A 20,996-nucleotide genomic window follows, 5' to 3' on the forward strand; every position below is an offset into this window, starting at 1 on the left:
CCTAGAACTTAAAGTATAAAAATAAAGAAAGAAAGAAAGAAAGAAAGAAAAAAAAAAAGAAAAAAAAATAGTTTCCAAAAATAACAAAGACTTCTATTTTTTAAATTCAAATAACATGTTTTCAGGGAAATGTGTCTTGGAAGAAAAAAAAGAAATTATTTTCCCTAAGATTACAAAACATTAGGCCACTTGGTTCAGCCAGTGTATTTGCTTCCTCTCTCCTTCCTTCCTTCCCTCCCTCCTTTCCCACCCTTCCTTCATCCATTCTTTCCTCCTTTCCTCCATTTCTCACTCCCTCCCTCCCTTCTTTCATTCCCTTTTATCTCTCTCCCTGCTTCCTTCCTTCTTGCCTTCTCCCTCCCTTCCATTTCCCTCCCTTCCTTCCTCTCTCCCTCCCTTCTTTTTTTCTTCCCTTCTTCCTTTCTTTCCTCCTTTCCTTCCTTCTTCCCTTCCCTCTGGACAAAGTGCATGAAAATCAGAATGTATTGTGCATTGAAGACTTAAAAATTTATCTAGAGTTGCCTAAAACATTTGTGAAATATTTGCTTGAGAAACTGGAAGGGAAAAAAATGTTACAATAGCAAATATTTAATAATACAAAAAGAGACAGAAATATACATCGCTGTGACTGTGAAAAAATCCTCTATAATAAATGATAAGACTAGGTAATCTCAGAATATAATCAATCTAGATTTCACTTAATTTTAGTTTTAGAATCCATTTTACTTAGACCTAAGAATCCTTAAAGGCAACAAAATAATTTATTTTTCAGAATCAGGGTAAAAATTTCAAAATATATGATCAATTAAAAAAATAACAATCAACAATTAGAAAAATTGATTCAATAATTTAGATTCTATTTGCAGCATTGCCAAATATGTATGTTTGTTTTTAAAAGTTGACATTGATAATACAATTATAAACATTAAGGTCTTCGTGTTCAAGGTTAAATATTCTTTTACAAATATTTGAATTTTTATTTAATTTACAGCAGAGAACCAGGTGCAATCAATACTTTCACATAGGACAAACACAAAGTATTTCTTGAGCTAATAATTAGCCTTTGCTTTTAAAAGCAAAACCAGAATTTTTATTCATCTTTCTTTCTGCTTCAGATATTAACAGCTGCTCATTAAATATTCATTGACGCTTGTTATAATTGTACTGTATTTCACTAAATAAATGTTTATAATACATTTAACCACAAAATAGATATCACCTCTAAGTTTAACTTATATTCATACTAAAATGTAGTATTAATTTTTCAAAGATTTTTATGATAGGCCTAGAGAGGAAAGTAAAATATGTAGACAGCATATCTTACTATAGTGCATATCTAGAATACCCTTTGAAGTATTCTCTACTGTTTTCTATTCCCAGCTTCAGCCAGCAAAGTATTTTCTGCATCATAAATGATCTCAGGGAAAAGATGAGAAAAGCTGAACATGCCAACAGTAAAACATGGTCCCAGAGTGATAATAAAATCAAAGGCTGTAAGATCTTTGTGAAGACTTTAGAATGACTTCAAGCAATACCTCATCGGCCCTGTAGGCTAGATAATCTTATGGAAATTTTCTATAGCACCCTGATCTTAGCCAAAGGTAGAAAGGGAATGTCTCAATATTTATAGAAGTGGCTTTTTTTTCTAATGGGGTGGACTAATCTGATATAAAGGCTCACAGAGTTTTAAAGAAAATTGCATTGATGAAGATATCAGCAGCACGGATTAAAAGAAACATAGCAGTATGAAAAAAATAGAGGTACATAGGCCCCCGATTTTCTACAGGTCTTTTCTTCATAAGTCTTTTTTCTTACCCCCTCTTCTACAAACAAAAAGACTGTTGTATCAGTTATCAATTGCCATGTAATAAACCACCCTAAAACTTAATTACCTAAATCGATGATTTTAAAATTTCTCATTTCTGTGTACTGGCTGGTGGTTCTTCAGCTCCAAATGGTGTTACCTGGGGTCACTTATGTGGTTGCATGCAGACAGTGGCTAAGTTGAGTTAGAAGGTTCAAGATCTCTCTAACTTGTCTGGGGCCTTGGTGCTTTCTATGCAATGAAGTTCATATGTTGAAGCCCTAAACCTCAATGTGCTAGATTTGGAGATGAGAACTTTGGAAAGTAATTTGGTTCCAAGAAGTCATGAGGTTGAAGACCCTTCATGATTGGATTGGTGCCCTTATAAGGGAACAAAGATACCAGAGTGCTCTCTCTCTCCATCATGTGAGGATATAGCAGGAAGATGGCTGTCTGCAAACCAAGAAGGGAGCACCCACTAAACACCCAACCATGCTGACACCCTGATCTTGGATTTCCAGATTTTCAGTCTCCAGAAATGTAAGATATAAATTTGTTGTTTAAGTCACTCAATCTATGATATTTCTGTTATAGTAGCTCCAATTGACTAAGGCAGTGCTATTGACTGGGGCGTCTCAGTTCCTCCCTAGGTGGCTTTTCTCTCCACTCTTACTACACTGTATTTTCAGGTTCCACAATCTCATTTTTTTTAAAGAAAAAAAAAGTCACTCAATCTATGATATTCCTGTTATAGTAGCCCAAAGTGACTAAGGCAGTGCTATTGACTGGGGCATCTCTGTTCTTCCCTAGGTGGCCTTTCCATGTGGTGTCTCTAGGGACTCACTGTGTCCCTAGAGATACGGATATCTCTAGAAGGATATCCTGGAATTCTAACATGAAGGCTCAGGAGAGTGAAAGTGAAAACTGTCAGACCTTACTTTTACCACAGTTTATTGGTCAAAGTGAGTTAGAAGGCCAATACAGATTAAAAGGCAAAGGAAATGGACTCTACCCTCTGAAGACAGGAGTCCAAGGAAGGGAAGGAATTGTTTGAGGGACATCTGAAAATGATCACAGTCTGCCCCCTGGCCACAGTTTTTGTCTCACTAACATGCAAAAATATACTCACTCTGTACCCTAAGAGTCTCATTCCATTATGGCATAAGTTTAAGTTCAGAATCTTATCATCTAAACCATGTCCAGATATAACAAACTTCCTCAGTTACTGTTTCTCAAGTGAAGATGCTTGAGAGTAGCTTGTCCCAGTTAAGGTTTTCTAGGATAGGAATACCACACAGAGACTATCATTCAAAAAAGGAGACAAGAAAACAGGAAGCATACAACTAAAATTGTTTTCAGGGCTCCCCTACACCAAAGGAAGAGGCTACTCCTTGATTGTGGTTCAGTTCATCCCTCTGGTAGTGGTTTCCTAATCCATTGCTCTCCTTGCTTCTTGGCTCCTCGCTCTGGGGTTTTGGCTCCATGTTCCATTCTTTTTTCCTTTTCTATAAAAAAATGACAAGTACTCGGTTGGAAAATTTCCTCTAAATTCTGCTTTCAAATTGAACAGTTCCTTCTTTAGTTCACTCAGTAAATGTCTTCCTGTACACTATGAGAAGCAGCTATAATAAGTTAATCAGTATTTTCAACATTCACCTGGAAATCTCCTTAAGACATCTACAAGCAATTAAGTTTCATTTTCTACTCCATATTAAGACAGGCAAAATTATTGCCAAGCATTCTGTCAATGCATAACTCAATCTTCCATTTCCTTCAATAATTCAATAATTTATTTACTGCCTTGCCCATCCTCCAGTAAGAGTTTGTTCACTCTTCTTCAAAACTTAGCTGGTAGCTTCTTGTCACATGTATTATAGTGTGCTTAAGCAACACAATTTATTCTTACAAAGTTCTATAGAAGTCCAACACAAAAATCTCACTGATCTAAAATCAAGATGTTAGCTGAACAGCATTCCTTTCTGGACACTCTGGAGAGAATCTGTTTCTTTGCTTTTTCCAGCTTCCAGAAGCTGCTTGGGGCTTGTGGTTCCTATCACTCTTCTGTAAAGCCATCAATAGCAGGTTGAGTCCTTCTCATTTCACATCATTCTGACGTCCTCTTATGTATCCGTCTTCCACTTTTAAGGTCTCATGCTTATATTGGGCCTACCTAGATAATTCAGGATAATCTCTACATTTCAAAGTGCTTAACTTAATGACAGAGGCAAAGTCCTTTTTACCATGTAAGGTTTAATCTTTTCTTATGGTAACACCCCACTCCTGATACCAATTTCTGTTATCTATTGCTGAATAACAAACTACTCCAAAATATCATATGCTGAAAAAAACTGATTTGCGATTTCTCAAAATCCTCTGTTTAAACTTTTTGATTTTTTGCTTCCCATGTGCATTAAGGTAACTTTGGCAGCTACATTCAGCTGGACTTCAGTCACCAGACATGGGAAGGGTATGACCTCAAGCACAGTGTCCTTCTGCAGTTGAAGCAGACTCTGAAGGAGCTGACAGTTGGAAGCTGCTGACCTCATTCCTTACAACTGGGAGGTCAGTCCTTTCTTGAAAGTGAATCAGGCAGTGTATCTCTTTGCTTATTACAATCCACCCTTTGTTCCACATAGATCTATGTCTCCCTGTATGTTTAGGGAGCAGTTCCTAAAGGAGTCAAGAGACATCTTTTCCTGACCCCTCAGAAATTTAGAAGATAGAGATTAGTGGGACAAATTACAGTGCTTGCTGCTGCAGTGGGGCTTGGGAATCCAATAGAAGATGGAAGTAAACAGACCAAACTACAGTGCCTGCTGCTTCAGTCAGGTTCAGGAATGCCATCAATAGTTGTCACATCCCCTCAACCTCCACTATCAATTCTAGATTTCCCTCAGCATCTGCTACCACCTCTGCTGCTCCTGGTGGTTTAGCTGGTATAACTCAGACCCACATTCCTTGAGAGGCCTGAGTTCCAGGCCATCATGCCCTTTTAAGGATGGGTTGCCACACCTACACATTACAGTCTTAAATTGGTAGGTTTATCACTTGGGCACCACACTTATTACTTCTGCCCAGATTGTGTAACCAGGATTCCAATCTCCTCTTGATCAGGGTCAACTGATCTGGACTCCTTTTATTGGCTGCTGCTCACTGGACACAAGGAACCCAAAATGTCCAGGTAGCTGCTGCAGCTTATGTTTTTCAGTGAGATTTTTGATATATCTCCCGGCAAAAGTGTGCCCCCTTGTGGGCCCAAGACCTCCCACTGCAGAGTTCAGAGTTACGAAGAGATGCAAAGTACCATATGGGTCATTAAAAGGGATGGCAAGGAGGGGAGGCACCTCTTTTTCCACCCTCTTTGCATCTACTCCTAGGAATAAATGGGTTCCAGGACCCATCTATTCTTCATATTGGGGCACAGGCTATATAAGGATAATTGATCCAATATATATTCTGTATCTTGGAGTATGGCATCCTATCCTTGTAGAATATTGCCTATGAACTGGTGTTCAGCTGTACCTTCAGCAGGTTATTCCAATGTTCTATCAAGCTGACAGATTCCAAGTGGTGAAAAAAGTGATATTAGTAGTGGATCCTGTGGATATGGGTCCACTCCTGCACTTGCTTTTCCATAAAATAGGTTTCCCGATCTGATATGATATAATGTGAGATCCCATGCTGGTGAATATAATACTAAGTAAACTCAAATGGTGATATTTACTGAGGCTCTGGAAACAGGAAAAGCAAACTCCTATCTGGAAATTGTGTCTATTTCTATGACAAGGAAATGCTGGTCCTTCCAGGATGGAAGGGGCCCAATGTAACCAACTTGATCTTGAAGAACGGTGTTATATCAGGGGTGCGGTATTGTCTCTGTCGCTCTCACGTTGGACATTCAACAGCAGCAGCAGCTAAGGCAGCCTCGGTAAGTTGAATCTCAAGCTACTGAACTTATGCTTAGTCTTCATCCCTTCCACAGTGGATACTCCATTCATGTGCTAGCATTTATGTGCTAGCATTGGGTGGTGAATAACTGAAGCAGGATGGACGATGTCAACTGGGCAATGTGTTTAGTTTGCTTTATTGTTTGGTGACTCTTCAGTACTGAATGCTCTCTGGTGAGCAATGCACGCAATACAGAGACCTTTACAGTTCATGTACATATCTGACACAAGTATGTCTATTCACATGCCTCTACTCTGGACTTTCTGTGCTTGATCTTCCAGTATTTATTCTTAAGGACAAATACCAGCTTGGCTACTTGGACTATTAAATTCTAGATGAGCTTTATATGCAACCAAAGAAGCCCTCTTTCTATAGAGCATTAATGGCACTTGGCCATTCAATTCTGTTGTTCTTAAATCTACTATTTCCTTCATAAGTCTCAAATACCTGATATACTGCACTTGCTGGCACATTCTCTTCCATGGGTAAATCTTCTCATTTTACCACTAATAAAAGTTACCACCTTGAGCCATGGGCTTTTTTTGTTCCATATGCCACATGTGATGGGATCCTCACTGCAGCTCAGATCACTCCTGCTAACAATTACCACAGGTTGAATCCTCTAAAGAGAAATGTTGAGATGGAGTTTGGGGTGTAAGACACCAGTCAGGTGAAGGGGAGGAAGCAGGATTGGGCAGAAGAAGAAATTAAGTTGTAACAGAAGGAGCTCTGGGGAAGGTTTTGCCTGACAGTGTAATAAATGAGGCTGAAGTAGCAAGGCCTTACATCTCCACTGAGCGCAGCCCTGAGATCTAAGGTGAGGGTAAACTCAGGTGAAGCTTTTTCTATAGCTGTTGCAGATGAAGTGCTGATACTGGTGGATTTCTGTCCTCCACACTCCCTGCAGCTAATTAGCAAGTGCTTTCTAGAATGGGGAATCTAGGCAGCACATTTTCACATCTACCACAATGTCTAACCTATCTGCAAATACTGGCTCTACCTTCAAAATATATGTAGGATCTTGTCATTCTGTACCACTCGCCCATGATCACAACCCTTGTCCAGGCAAATATCATCTCTCAAATGGACTACTGAAATAGCATTCTAATTGATCTTCCTATTTTACTTCTCTCCTGCAGTCTATTTTTCATATAGAAGCCAAATAATCCTTTAAAAATATAAGTCACATCTTGTCACTCCTTTGCTTAAATTCTCTGATGGCTTCCTATCTCACCACTCAGAGTAAAACCTTAACATCTCACCGTGGCTCCACACCATAATTACTCCCTATGATCTCATCTTCTATCATTTTTTCCCTCCCACACACTGTTACAAACTGCTGTTCTTGTTATTCCTCAAACATGTCAAGTATACTGCTGCCTCAGTACCTTTGTGTGTATATATATACATACATACACATACTGTTCCCTATAATTAAAACATTATTCACTTAATTATTTGCATGGCTCACTCTCTCTCCATTTAGGTCTCTGCTCAATTTTACCTTATCACAGGCTTTCCCATCTGACCATGCTATTTAAATTGGCACCCTATTTCCTGCACCAGTCACTATCAGTTCCTTACTCTGCTTTACTTTCTTCTCAGCACTTACTAACTTGGCATGCTATAGCCATCACCTAGACAATTTGACACATAGTATGCACCCAAAATTTTTTAGAATGGATGAATGAATGAATCCTGAAACCCTGAAACTTCCCTTTGCTGACTTTTTTTTTTTTTTTTTTTTGAGACTGAGTCTCGCTCTGTTGCCCAGACTGGAATGCAATGGCACCATCTCGGCTCATTGCAACCTCTGTCTCCCAAGTTCTAAGCGATTCTCCTGCTTCAGCCTCCTGAGTAGCTGGGATTACAGGCACATGCCATCACGCCCAGCTAATTTTTGTATTTTTAGTAGAGACAGAGTTTCACCGTGTTGGCCAGGCTGGTCTCATACTCCTGACCTCAGGCGATCCACCTGCCTTGGCCTCCCAAAGTGCTGGGATTACAGGTGTGAACCATCGCACCTGGCCTGCTGATTTCTGCTTAATGCTCTCTTTTTTGGTTTTTGGTTTCCTTCTCCATTTTACTGGAAAACATTCTTCAGTATTCTCCTAAGCATCTTTAGCTCAAGAATATATGGGAGGTAATACTTTTGAGACCTTGTATGTCTTTATACTATATTCATACTTGATTGATTATACAACTAAAAATATAATCCAAATAGAAAATTATTTTCACTTAAAGTTCTAAAGGCATCACCCCATGTCTTCTAGTTTCCAATGCTGTTTTTAAGAAGTCCTTTAATATCCTGATTATTGGTCGATGTACGACCTATTTCTTCTGTTTGAAATCTTTTAGTATTTTCTACCTATAGTGTTCTGAAATTCCTTGACGATAAGCCTTAATGTACATCTTTTTTTTACTCTAATGACTTAATGTCAATTTTAGAAATCACAAATGTTTTTTTCATGCCTTTCCCATTCTCTCTGTTACACCTATTATTCAAATGAGGGATCTCTTAGATTGGCCCTTAATTTTAATTTTTTTCCTCCTATTTTCTTTGACTTTCTGAGAGATCTCTTCAAGTGAAAATAAACTTCAAGCTAGGGTCAGAAATGACCTTTCGAAAGAAAGCCAAAATAAGGCCTCGTTGTTGGACTAGCTAGTTAGTTTACACTAGTAATAGTGGCAGAATTGCTGAATGAAGAGTGAGGTCATAGTAAATTAATCAGCTAAGTGCTGGTATAAACATTACAGCACAAGTCAGTGAATTTTCTCCATCAAACAAAATATTCTATAATATATAATGAGATAAATATGATTCACTATAACTAACATATAAAATAAGATTATAATTGCCAGTGCCTCAAGGGAATACAAAAAATGTCATAATTAAAAATAATTCAGGCTGGGCGTGGTATCTCAGGCCTGTTAATCCCAGCATTTTGGGAAGCCAACGCAGGATCACTTGAGGTCAGGAGTTCGAGACGAGGCTGGCCAACATGGCGAAACCCCATCTTCACTAAAAATACAAAAACTAGCTGGGTGTGGTGGCACAAGCCTGTGATCCCCGCAACTCTGGGGGCTGAGGCATGAGAATTGCTTGAACCTGGGAGGTGGAGGTTGTAGTGAGCCTAGATCACACCACTGCACTCCAGCCTGGGAGACAAGAGCGAGACTCTGTCTCAAAAATAAATAAATAATAATTTGGGGAGAAGCCCTTTGGCTCATCTCTGCAATCCAGATAGAAACTCAATTTCATGATGATGATATGCAGTGTATATAGAGCTTAATATACAGTGTATGAATAGAGTTTCATTCCATCTACCTAATACTCATTATTTTTTGTAAACTTATGTAGTTGGTATACAAATAATCTCCAGTCTTCTCCTTTACAACCAAGGGTAATAGCTATTACAAGCTCTATTGCCTTTCTCCTTAAGGTTTTTAATTAAATACAATGTAATATGTAGCCTATGGTTGCAATTACAACTTTTAAGATTGGCCTTAGGTATTTAGAATTCAGAATTTTCTATTCTTATGCTATATTTTATCTTCACTCTTATATTTAAATTTTATTTCAGCAGTCACTTTTTAAATTTCTGAGATCTTTTTGCTTGTTCTTATTCACACTCTCCTATTCTTGTTTTGTGAATACAATATACTCTCTCTTATTTTGAAGATAGTTGTTTTTTTGTTGCCATTATTCTCTTTTTATCTATATGCTTTGGATATTCTCCCCTCCTTTTCCCCTTTTTTATTTGAAGCATTTCAGCAAGTGTCTAGTGATGTTTGGCTCTTATGTATGGGTGGTGATTTTTGGCTGATGGCCTTCAATGTACGGTCAGTGTTTATGGCTAAAGTTTTCACTAGGGTCTTTCAATTGGCTTTACAAACCAACTAAACATAACAGTTTAGAGGGAAAAGAAAAAAAAGCAAGAGACAGAGACAGTATTTGGAGATAAAAAGTTGCTATAATTAATGCTTCCAGTAACATGGAAGACAAAAAATGTACCTAATGCATTCATGGCATTTGGTGATATTTTGAGGCTCTTAAGTACCTTATCTATTGTACTTAATAATAATCAACTTATTCTTTCAAAATAAGAAATGTTAAGAAACAGACAAGGTCAAAATTAAGGCAATGGGTATGCAAATGGAACTGAAATGAAATACATAACCTAGGATATGCAGAACTGGAAAATAAAATGGTTTCTCATCAAATAAAATGTGATCATTAAAAACAGCCTAGTACAAAGACCAAATCAAGGGGACTGCCATTAACATGGCCTCAAAGAAAAGAACAAATAAAAAGTGTGGCCATTTACTCCTTTATAAGACTTCTGAAGGGATTTAGGGGGACCTTCAGGATGAAGCAAAGGGCTCCTAGAAAGATTAGAGAATGAGACGCTTGATATGCTTAAGATATACATGTTTCTACAAATGAAGTCATGAGTACTTTGAGAATCTCCAGCTAACCTAGTTAGTCACTGCTTCTCTAAATCTCTCCTGCTGCGGCCTTCCAGACCTTTATTACCCCAGTAATTCTCACTTTGGGGTGGGTAAACCTTAATTTATTTACTAAACTTCTTTATTCATGTAATACTTGTAATGATGCTGCTTTTCTAACTAAATCCAGACTAAAACATCTGACTTCCCTAGAAAAGAGACCCTAAAGGAAATATATCCACTACTTTATTAAAGGTACAATCCAGGCTGGTAAGAGCGAGGAAGAAAGGAAGTGAGGATAGCAATAATGGGAGGCAAATGCAAATTGACAAATTACTGTGTAGCACTTGCTGCTGTTTCATGAAAAGCCATGAAGAGACGCTGCCAATCATGTGGCAAGTACACTTGCTGGGCCACACAGTACACTTCTGGACAGGCAAGATGAAAAACAGTGTCTCTATACAGTCCATCAGAAGAAGAGCAATATACCCAGCAGCTTTTTCTAGTCCATTGATCCAAGTTTTTCAGACAGTTAACTTCACGAACCCACCAGACCGCATCACCTAGCCCTTTTAACAGTCACTGTGGCATGGGGTTTTTAAAGTCCAGAAGTGTTGGTATAGGCCAGGAATTTTGAACATATGGCTAACCAATCTCAAGCAGAGGAATCATACAAGCCTGCTTGTAATCTGTTACTATGTGAGGTAGTAGCTAAGGCAAAGCAAGTGGTCAAGAGCACAAGAAACACGAGACTGAGAATCTTCTAAGGTACTTGAAGATGATGGTCTGATAATGCATCCAAAGATGAGATATCTACAGCCACAATAATGCCACAATAAATAGCTATAAAACATTGGTGGCATAATAGACATTCCTTGCTCACATATTTGGAATCAGGTAGGTGTCAGATGACTCTGCTGATCTTGGCTGGAATCATCCATATATCTTGGGTTTGGATGGCCATCAGCCAATCTAGACAGGATTCAGTGAGGGTGAGTAGGGCAACCTGGCTCTGCTCCATGGATGTCTCACCCTCCAGCAGGCTAACTCAGCTATGCATATTCTTATGTCAACAGCAGAAGCACAAGTGTAAGTAAAAATGCACTAAATCTCTGGATGCAGATGACCCAGAATCACAGTGGGGGGAGTAGTTCAAAGGAACCTGAAAAATGACCATGAATACAGGGAAGAATAAAGAATTAGGGCCATTGTTACATCTATCACACCAAAAAAAAAAAAAAAAAAAAAAAAAAAACAAGACAAGTATAGCCAATTCATTGTTCTAACAGGTATTACTAACTTCTTTTGAAAAGAACGTAAGATTTTATCTGGCCTTAGCTGTAAATTAGCCTCTTATGAAGTACGTGGGTCATCTTTCTTATGCCAGCTGAGAGATGGAGGCAAATGAGTGATAGAATTGTTCTCCGTCTCTCGCTTTTTTTTCTTTTCCCTCTGAACTGTTATGTTTAGTTGGTTTGTAAAGCCAGTTAAATGCAATAGATTTTGGCTCAGAGAAGTCCAAATTTAGCCTAGAGAAATCCAACTTTGGCCCTGCTTAAATCAATTCAAGCCTTCCTCTATGCCCAGGGCCAAGTTCTAAACACGAAAAAAAATCTATTTTAATTCCATTCTTGTAAAATAACTGCTAAAATAAGCAAGCCAGTTAGTTTATTTGGCTAAGACTACAAGACTAATAATGTTCAAACCTTATATAATCCACATTCCTTTTTATGAATAGCATAATATAATGGTGGCCTTACTGAACCAAACCAAATCAGAAGTTCCAGATTCTAGAACAGGCTCTGCTACTAACTAGGTGTATGATCTATCAACAATTTACTTACCTCTTTAATTCTCAGTTGCCCCATGTACATTAGTAGGAATTGATCTTAATTACAATATTCCAAATGTCCTATTTCCACGGGATGTTAATAGGTGCTACATATTCAAGTAAGTTTAAGATATATCAGCTTAAATAAAGTTCAAAATGTTTATTTCAAGACTTTTCAGAACCTTTAATATGTTTTGCCTTCTGAATCTCTGGGAGGGAAACAAAGTAATGTACAGCAAATTAATTTCACCAACAACTCTTTCCCCCATAACACATGATGTGTGCCACTGTATAGACTTCAGGAAATGTGCTATTATTTCACCCAAACAAGTGAATTTATCAGAGTCCCCAAAAGAAATAGAAGGCAACTTCAAATGGGGACATTTGAGAAGACTGTAATAAAACAACTTCAGTATTACAAACGTATTAGCAGGGTTTAGGGAAAGCAACAAGTGGTAGTGAACTACCCTGGGGCTAGTAATAACTGTAAGCTATTACCAGCCCTAAGTGAAAAGGGGTAAAGGAGGGAGCAGGAACTAAACCTAGTGAGGTAACTGGGATAACTGCTTGGGAACAGAGGGGATAGGATTCCTGATAGGGTACTATTTAGCAGAGGAACACAGCCAACTGATGATGACATGGCAGGAATGGAGCCAGGGAAATAAATAACATCATTTCATTTTCCTCTCAACTTCTAATCTCCCACTGGTGCTTCCCATTTGTTGAACCCAACCAAAAGCAAGAGAGCAAGGGAATCTACCTCACAGAGTAGGGAGCAGAATAGAAAAGAGCAGACAAAAGCTATTCAGTACAGTAGGACTCTATTCAAAAGCAGCTAGGTCTAGGTGAATAAATGATGTCATCAGGACTCAGTCTTTCTCTCTCCACTCTGCTTTCGTTTGCTGACTTCATTCTAAATCAGGCTCTTTTCATCTAGTAGCAGAGATGGCCACTAGCAGCTGGGCTTCAATTATTCTTAGTTCATAATTCCAAATAAAATAGAAAGAGTAAACATATATATATAATATATATAAACATATACATATATTATATATATGTAACACTATATTTCAGGTACTGCTGAAAGTCACTTAGATATTAACTCAGTTAATTCCCAGTTAATCCTATAAGGTAGTTGCTCAGTATTGCTTGCTTTGTACAAATCGAAGAAAATGGCATGGCTGATAAGCAGAAAGGCTGAGATTTAGATTCAGGTAGTCTAGCTCCAGAATCTCTGCTTTTAACAACCTTAGGGCTTAAAGAAACAGCCCTAGACACTGGAACTCTAATTCTAGTTCTGCCTATGTTTGCTACTAACCTCAAGAAAAATCACTTATGACCTATTTTTCAGCCAGTAGATTGTAACCCCATTTACTTCTAAAGGTGGTCATGAGTACAGGTGAAAAGATATAAAGATTTTGAAATAAATAGCTAATTAGATCTAATTGAATATATCTAATCACAGAGACATAACACACTATATTAAAATGTAGTAATGAAACTGCGGTTTCACTGAGCAAATAACTTCTGAAGTAAGTTTTTCTATCAACAGTATCTCTGAAAAATTCCCCTAGATACAATTTCCTTCCCTTTAAGAAATATGAAGTAATATATATAAAACTGGAATTTTTTCAAATGGTCTTACAGGCATTATATATGATTATTTCTTAAGAAAAAAACAAAGCACAAATAAAAGTTTATTAATGTTAGCAAAATAAAAAGACATAAGTGGCTTGTTAAAAACTAATGTGTAAGTTTTGCTGTTTCCTTATCTCCAGAGCATTTGGCATTCTTTATCAACTGGTACATAAAAGAATAGAAAAATAAAAGATTGTCATATTGCCCTCTGTATTTCTCTTTTAATATATCAGTATGGTAGTCTACCAGAAAGTAGTAAATGGCTTCAATTGTAGAAAGGAAAGTATCTGGCTTTCCTTTTTGATGGCGCCAAAAGCAAGTTTTTCTTGTTTTCAACTCAACTTGTAACAACCCTGTCAAAAAAAAAAAAAAAAAAAAGAAAGAAAGAAAAAAAGAAAGAAAGAAAGAAAAATATATAAATATGTCTTCTTAACCACAGGCTTGGTATAATAATAATAATTTCTCTTAATTATTCTAAGGATTTTTTTTTTAAGACTACAGTTAACTTCCTTTAATCCCAGTTTGAAACAAGACATTTTCTTAAACACCTTAAGGTATATACAGAAGCAACATAAAACAAATAATAAAATCTTACACATGACAGTTATACTGAGTCTTAGACCAATGAATTAAAAGTAGTTAACATTTAAGATATTCATGTCTTCCAATCTTCTATGTATCAGTATCTTCAAAAATCTGAATCTCTGATAGGACTACATTCACTAATTTTCAGAATGGTTTCATTTCCTTGACAAACTAACTTTTTTGTTTGTTTAGAGATGAAGTCTCGCTCTGTCACCCAGGCTAGACTGCAGCAGCGTGTTCATAGCTCACAGTTACCTCAAACTCTGGACTCAGTGATCCTCCCGTCTCAGCCTCCCAAGTAGCTGGGACTACATGTGCACACCACCATATCCAGCTAAGATTTTTTATTTTTATTTTTTTTAGAGATAGTGTCTTGCTATGTTGCCCAGACTGGTCTCAAAATCCTGGGCTCAAGTGATCCTCCTGCCTTGGCCTCTCAAAGTGCTGGGATTATAGGTATGAGCTACAGTGCCCAGCCTAAACTAACTTTTTGTTTGTTTGTTTGAGACGGAGTCTTGCTCTGTCACGCAGGCAGGAGTGCAGTGGCATGATGTCGGCTCACTGCAAGCTTCGCCTCTTGGGTTCACACGCCATTCTCCTGCCTCAGCCTCCCAAGTAGCTGGGACTACAGGGGCCCGCCACCATGCTGAGCTAATTTTTTGTATTTTTAGTAGAGATGGGTTTTCACTGTGTTAGCCAGGATGGTCTTGATCTCTTGACCTCATGATCCGCCCGCCTCAGCCTCCCCAAGTGCTGGGATTACAGCCTAAACTGACTTTTAAAATATCATTCTGAAATTCACTGAGAGATAGGTAGCTTAATGTTCCTTAATAGTGGTAAAAGTTTACTTCTTGATTATCACTTTCAGGCTATATTCATGAACAGAGTATCCTAAAGCTATGGTTTCTTTTGTTTGTTTGTTTGTTTTAACAGCTCTGTCACATGTATGCTGTAGAGCTCAATAACAGAGTCAGGTAGAATGTCTTGTTCTTATACTTTTTTTTTTTTTTTTTTTTTTTTTGAGACGGAGTCTTGCTCTGTTGCCTGGGCTAGAGTGCAGTGGCCGGATCTCAGCTCACTGCAAGCTCCGCCTCCCGGGTTTACGCCATTCTCCTGCCTCAGCCTCCGGAGTAGCTGGGACTACAGGCGGCCGCCACCTCGCCCGGCTAATTTTTTTTGTATTTTTAGTAGAGACGGGGTTTCACCATGTTAGCCAGGATGGTCTCGATCTCCTGACCTCGTGATCCGCCCGTCTCGGCCTCCCAAAGTGCTGGGATTACAGGCTTGAGCCACCGCACCCGGCCTTGTTCTTATACATTTAAAGAGGGAATAATTAATGCAATAACAGAATAGAACTCTCATCTGTTATAACTCAGCTGTCATCACACAAACCCAGAATGCTTTTAGCTCCTTAGGCCAGTAATTGGACTCATACTATATTTATTTTCTTGTTTTTGCAAATTTTATTTGAAAGTGAGAAATAAAAGAGAGAAGGTGGCATCAAAATTGGCCCAGTGACCAACTGGAACTTCTAAGTCATTAATGATTTCCCACTGTCACATCCCACTTTTACTCAATGTAAAATGTAGCACAGACAAGAAATAATAAAAGAAACACAAAAATATTCAGAGATATGGAGATCAAATGACTGATAAGAGTTCAAGGAAGAGAGAACAAAGAGAATGGAAGAGAGGGAGTGGTTAAAGAGATAATGCCAATGACTTTTCCAGAAATTATTTTAAACTATAAAAAGCCACAGATACATGAAACATCATGTGTCTCAAGCAAGATAAACACAAACAAATCAGTGCCTAGATCTATTACATATTTACGTAACTGCAAAACACCAAAGATAAAGAGAAGATTTTAAAAGAAGTCATGGAGATGATCATATACAATGAAAAGGTAATTAGAATGACCAAAGACTTCCCATTGGCAACAACAGAATATTGAAGACACTAGAATAGTATCTTCCAAGTCTCAAACAAACAAACAAACAAACAAACAAAAAACAGACTGGCAACCTAAAATTGTGAACCCAGCAGAACAATATATCAAGAAAAAAGAGACAAACATTAATAGACAAATGAAAACTGAACATACGGCAACAAGAGACCAAATTAAAGGAATTCCTAAAGGATAGATTTGATAAAACACTGAGTAAAGAAAATGGTAAACATCTGTGCAAATCCAGATAAATGTTACCTGTATAAAACAAAAACAGTAATAGTAACTAATTTGTAGACTGACAATAAAGGACAGAACAAAAATAATGATATTAACAATAACATTGTGAACCTTCAGGAGGAGGCTGAATGAAGCTTCAGCATATGAAGTCCATACAATGTAAAAAAGGAGAGGTTAAACATTGTTTGGCTTTGAACTTTTTAATTGATATGGGCAATTCTCTAAAATAGCTGAAATAGGAATAAAAATGCAATAAGAAAAAACCTCATTCAATCAAAAAAAGAAACAAAAATTATAAAAAAGCACAAATAGAAATAAAAAGATGGTAGAAAGTAGATCCAATTACTTCGATACTCACAGCAACTGTAAATAAACTTACTATTTAAAAGACATAGATTATCAGATTGAAACATGAGAAGGATGACCTCTACAATTAAATAATTGGGCTTCAATTAAATACTGCATTAGAGGTCTTCTTTAACATAGTAATAAAGAACAACAAATTAATTAGATGGATAAGAACTGGAAAGAAATGCAATTGGCACTACTTACACAGAAAATACAATAAAATCTCAGGCAAATCATTAGCCATATAGTATCTTGCAGAAGAGAAGGACTCAGACAAGACACAAACATATTGATAAATTCCACACTAAGAGTTTTTTTCTCAAAACAAAGAAATTAAAAAGATGAACCACAAATTGCAATAAGATATTTTACAACATTATCTATATTCTAGAATATATAAAGAATTTCTACAAATCAATTAAAACACTAGAAAAATGGGCATAGATATTTCACAGAATAGGACATGTATATGGCCAAATAAACAATGTAATTCTCAATCCAATTAGTAATTAGAGAACAGTAAAAGAAGATGACAATGAGACACCATTTTAAAATACCAGATTGGCAAAAATCAGACATTTGATAATACCAAGGTAGGAGAGATTATGGATCAATGGAGAGCTTATACATTAATAATGGAAATATTCCTTTGTATGTCCACTTTGAAAAACAATTTGGCATTATCTTGTAAAGGTGAATATTCTCATACTCAACAACTCAGCAATGTGACTCCTAGCTATGTTTCCTAGAGGAGCTTGTATATGCACAAGAATGTGTGTAGTAGCATTATTTGTAATAGCAAAAACTAGAAATAACCAAAGTGTTTCATTAGCAGGAAACCAGATAAACTGTAGTATATTCACAGATATTATTCAGCAGTGAAATCGAATAAACTACAGCTACAGTGATATGACAATATAAACCCTAGAAACAAAATGTGACTTTAGAAAGCAAACCCCAAGAAAACAACACACAGGTTAAAATAAAGCAAAACTAAATTATATATAGTTTATGAAAACAGATACATATAACACTATAATCTAAAAAAGCATAATTCAGGAAAATAACTGTCAGGGGAAGAAGGGGAATGGCACAAGGGAGAATATGGGTAAATGGAAGTTAGAAATACTGGTGCTTGCCTTCTTAATTATTCATTATATCATTATGCTTTATAACTTAACGTTACATATATATGTGTGTGTGTGTATATATTTCATATGTATCACAATTTATTTAAAAATATAAAACAGTTAAAAACAAACAAACAAAACCTCTTTGCTTATTTAGTGAAGGAACTGGAGCTTAAAGTCATGTTCCAGCCCAATTCTTTCCATTAGACTTAAAATACAATCTAATCATGTCAATGACAAGCTTAAAATTTTTTAATGATGCCACAGCACTATGGATAAAAGAACAAATGCCCAGGCGTGCTGGATAAAATAAGATATTTATAATTTGAATTTCTCCAGTCTCTTTTACCATTCTCATATATGTATACATTCTAGACCACATTAAATATTTCAGTTTCTTGAATGCAAAATATTTTTATACCCTAGTATTTCTAACAATCAGTAACTTTATAATAAAATTATAGTAAAAATCATAAACATTTTTTCCTGAGGGATTTTGCTCTGTTGCCCAGGCTGGAGTTCAGTGGCATGATCATAGCTCACCACATCCTTGAACTCCTGGGCTCAAGCAATCCTCCTGCCTCAGTCTCCCAAGTACCTGAGACTACAGGTGCACACTACACCTTGCTAATTACTTTCTTTTTTGTTGAGATGTAGGCCTTGCTATGATGCCTAGGCTAGTCTAGAACTCCTGTGTTCAAATGATACTTCCACCTTCATCTCCCAAAGTGCTGGGATTACAGGAATGAGCCACTACATCTGTCTCAAAACTAGTAAAATATTTTAGCAGTAGAAACTTAAAGTAGATAATTACAAATGGCTTTTCCTTCCAAAAGTGCTGCCTCAGTTTCTTCAATTGCAAAGTGAGGATGACATCCTTTACCTCATATATTCGATGTGAGGATTGAATAAATTAGTATAGGACACAGCACTCACTGACACGTGGAGTGTAGTTTAGGCAATGCTTATAATGCGAACAAAGTTGTCACTTTAAAAGTTGTATCAATACAGTCAAACTGAAGGGAAAGAGCTGGCTAATTTTATAACAAATTTCAGTATAATGCTGTTTAAATATAATCTGGACTCCCACCCAACAAAAAGAAACGATGTCTCCCCCTACATTCTGCCAAGGCTTCCTACGACAAATCTTCAAGAATGTTATATCATTCTTCACTTGCAGGTTTAGGTTTACCTTTTGTGATTAAATTAGGCACTCTACCTTCAAATGTTTTGACATTGGTAGAACACACAGAGCTATTTTTCTGTAAAAATTTGGCAAAACAGTATGGTTTTACATTGTTAAGGGGATTCCTAACCTCAGCATTCATAATAAGATAATGGAAACATAATTTCCGATACACCTGAGGGTTTAATTGAGGTTTAGACTTAGTTTGTTCAGATTAATCCCATGAAATGACAAAAAGTTTTAAAGCCTAAAGCCAACAATTTATAAAAACCATGGATTGTTTCTTATGGAAGTAACTTGGTTTATTCAGAAATTAGTATTTCACATATACAGAGGTTATAAATATGTGTAGAGCCCTAATTGTTTCCTGTGGTGCAATGAGGAGCCACAAAGGATAGGGGTTGAAGTAGGTCATGCAGAAAATTTGCCTCTAGAAATCTGTTCCTTTCATGATTTTAAAGAGATTAAGAAGCCCCTTCAAAAATTTTTGCTCTAGCACAGAACTGAAATATATGATACTTTCCATGTGAATTTGGGAGGAATAACAAAAATCTTTTGTACAAATCTGATTTTAGGCAAGCCAAATGCGGACACTCTGAAAAGAGATTTCGAATAATACCACAATAATTCCTTTTATAGTTTTGTCAAGGGTTTTTATGTATGTATTTTCATTTGATCTTTTCAATTACCATATAAGGTAACTATAAAGAAAAATGGCTCAGAAAAATCTTCGAACTGGCAAATAACCTGCTGCTATAAACATCCACAGGAATGTGGCAGGCGGTGTTCCCTTTCTCTTTTTTAAAGAGCACAGCCTTAGGGCTTAGGCATTTGTCTTTCTATCAAACATCGGCAACAAAATTTCTTAAAGATCCTATGCTCCCTAGTACCTGCCCTTTACTCTCTCCCACACACATAAGACACAAAGCACACACAATTAGACTTTCAAAGCAACTTTACTAACTTATATGAAGATCTCAGATGCATAAACTACATAAATTAAGCTCGTTAAATCTAGTGTTGTCACTCACTTCAGCTTGGAATTAATGAACACCAGTCAGACTCCAAAAGTGTCAAAATGTTCTTTTCCAGATAATGCACATTTTTAACAATAGCCTGAGAGAAGCTCTCCCAGTTTGAAACAAACTGTTTTAGCAACTGCCTAATATCAACTGAATAGCTTTCTTGCCTTCTAATCACACATGGACAAATAAAGTAACTGTTTTAAATCACTATTATTAGGAATGAAGTTTTTCACTCTAAAAGAAATAAAAATCCCTATAATGTTAAATATGAATTGGAACTATCTGTGTGAACTCATGACACATAACTGTGCATTTTTCCTGGTTCTATCCAATGAAGCAATGACATCCCAAAAGTAATGAATTTACCAGATCTTAGTTTCTGATACTATTTCCTATTAAAAGAAACTATAGCTTCTTAGAAAAACAATTGATTATAGGTCTGAGGCAGAAAGAAATACAAGTGAACTTGTCTGTTGTACCAAAAAGACAAATGAGGCCATGCCATGAAGTACTTGAAGGGTTTCCACTGGCAAAATTTGAGAGAACTACAACATCAAAAAGATTATTATCAAAAAGATTAGCATGGATATGCTATAATAAATTATAGTATATTGAATTAAAAAGAAAATCCATAAGATCATAGTGATCTCAAAAAGGGGTGCAAAGAGAGAGAAATAAAGAACAGGGGAAAAAGGAAAAGCTCTTCTTTACATAAGAATATTGGCTAACTAATGTAGGAAGAAACCATGTAATTAAAATTTCACCATTTTTCAATTCTCAATGTAATTATTCGATTTATGCAGGGATCATCAATGAACACTAAAATCACTGGTGAAAAGTTTTTGGGAAACAGTCCATAGTGTGA

At 36.7% G+C, this 20,996-nt stretch overlaps 1 protein-coding gene across 5 annotated transcripts in view; it reads right to left on the minus strand.

Moving 5' to 3' along the window:
* Positions 1-667: 667 nt before the first annotated feature.
* DTWD1 (DTW domain containing 1) overlaps positions 668-20,996 on the minus strand; it is a 35,431-nt gene continuing 15,102 nt past the window's right edge. For 3 of the 5 annotated variants that reach the window (XM_033190177.1, XM_033190180.1, XM_033190178.1), the window contains one exon: positions 12,192-14,023. In XM_033190177.1, coding sequence (XP_033046068.1) covers positions 13,776-14,023 — 248 coding nt within the window. In that variant the 3' untranslated portion in view covers positions 12,192-13,775. Of the gene's footprint in view, positions 3,310-12,180; positions 14,024-20,996 lie in introns of those variants that run through there. The other 2 variants (XM_033190181.1, XM_033190179.1) reach the window with 2 other exon arrangements.

Source organism: Trachypithecus francoisi, unplaced genomic scaffold (assembly GCF_009764315.1).
Source record: "Trachypithecus francoisi isolate TF-2019V2 unplaced genomic scaffold, Tfra_2.0 Lachesis_group3, whole genome shotgun sequence".
NCBI lineage: Eukaryota > Metazoa > Chordata > Mammalia > Primates > Cercopithecidae > Trachypithecus > Trachypithecus francoisi.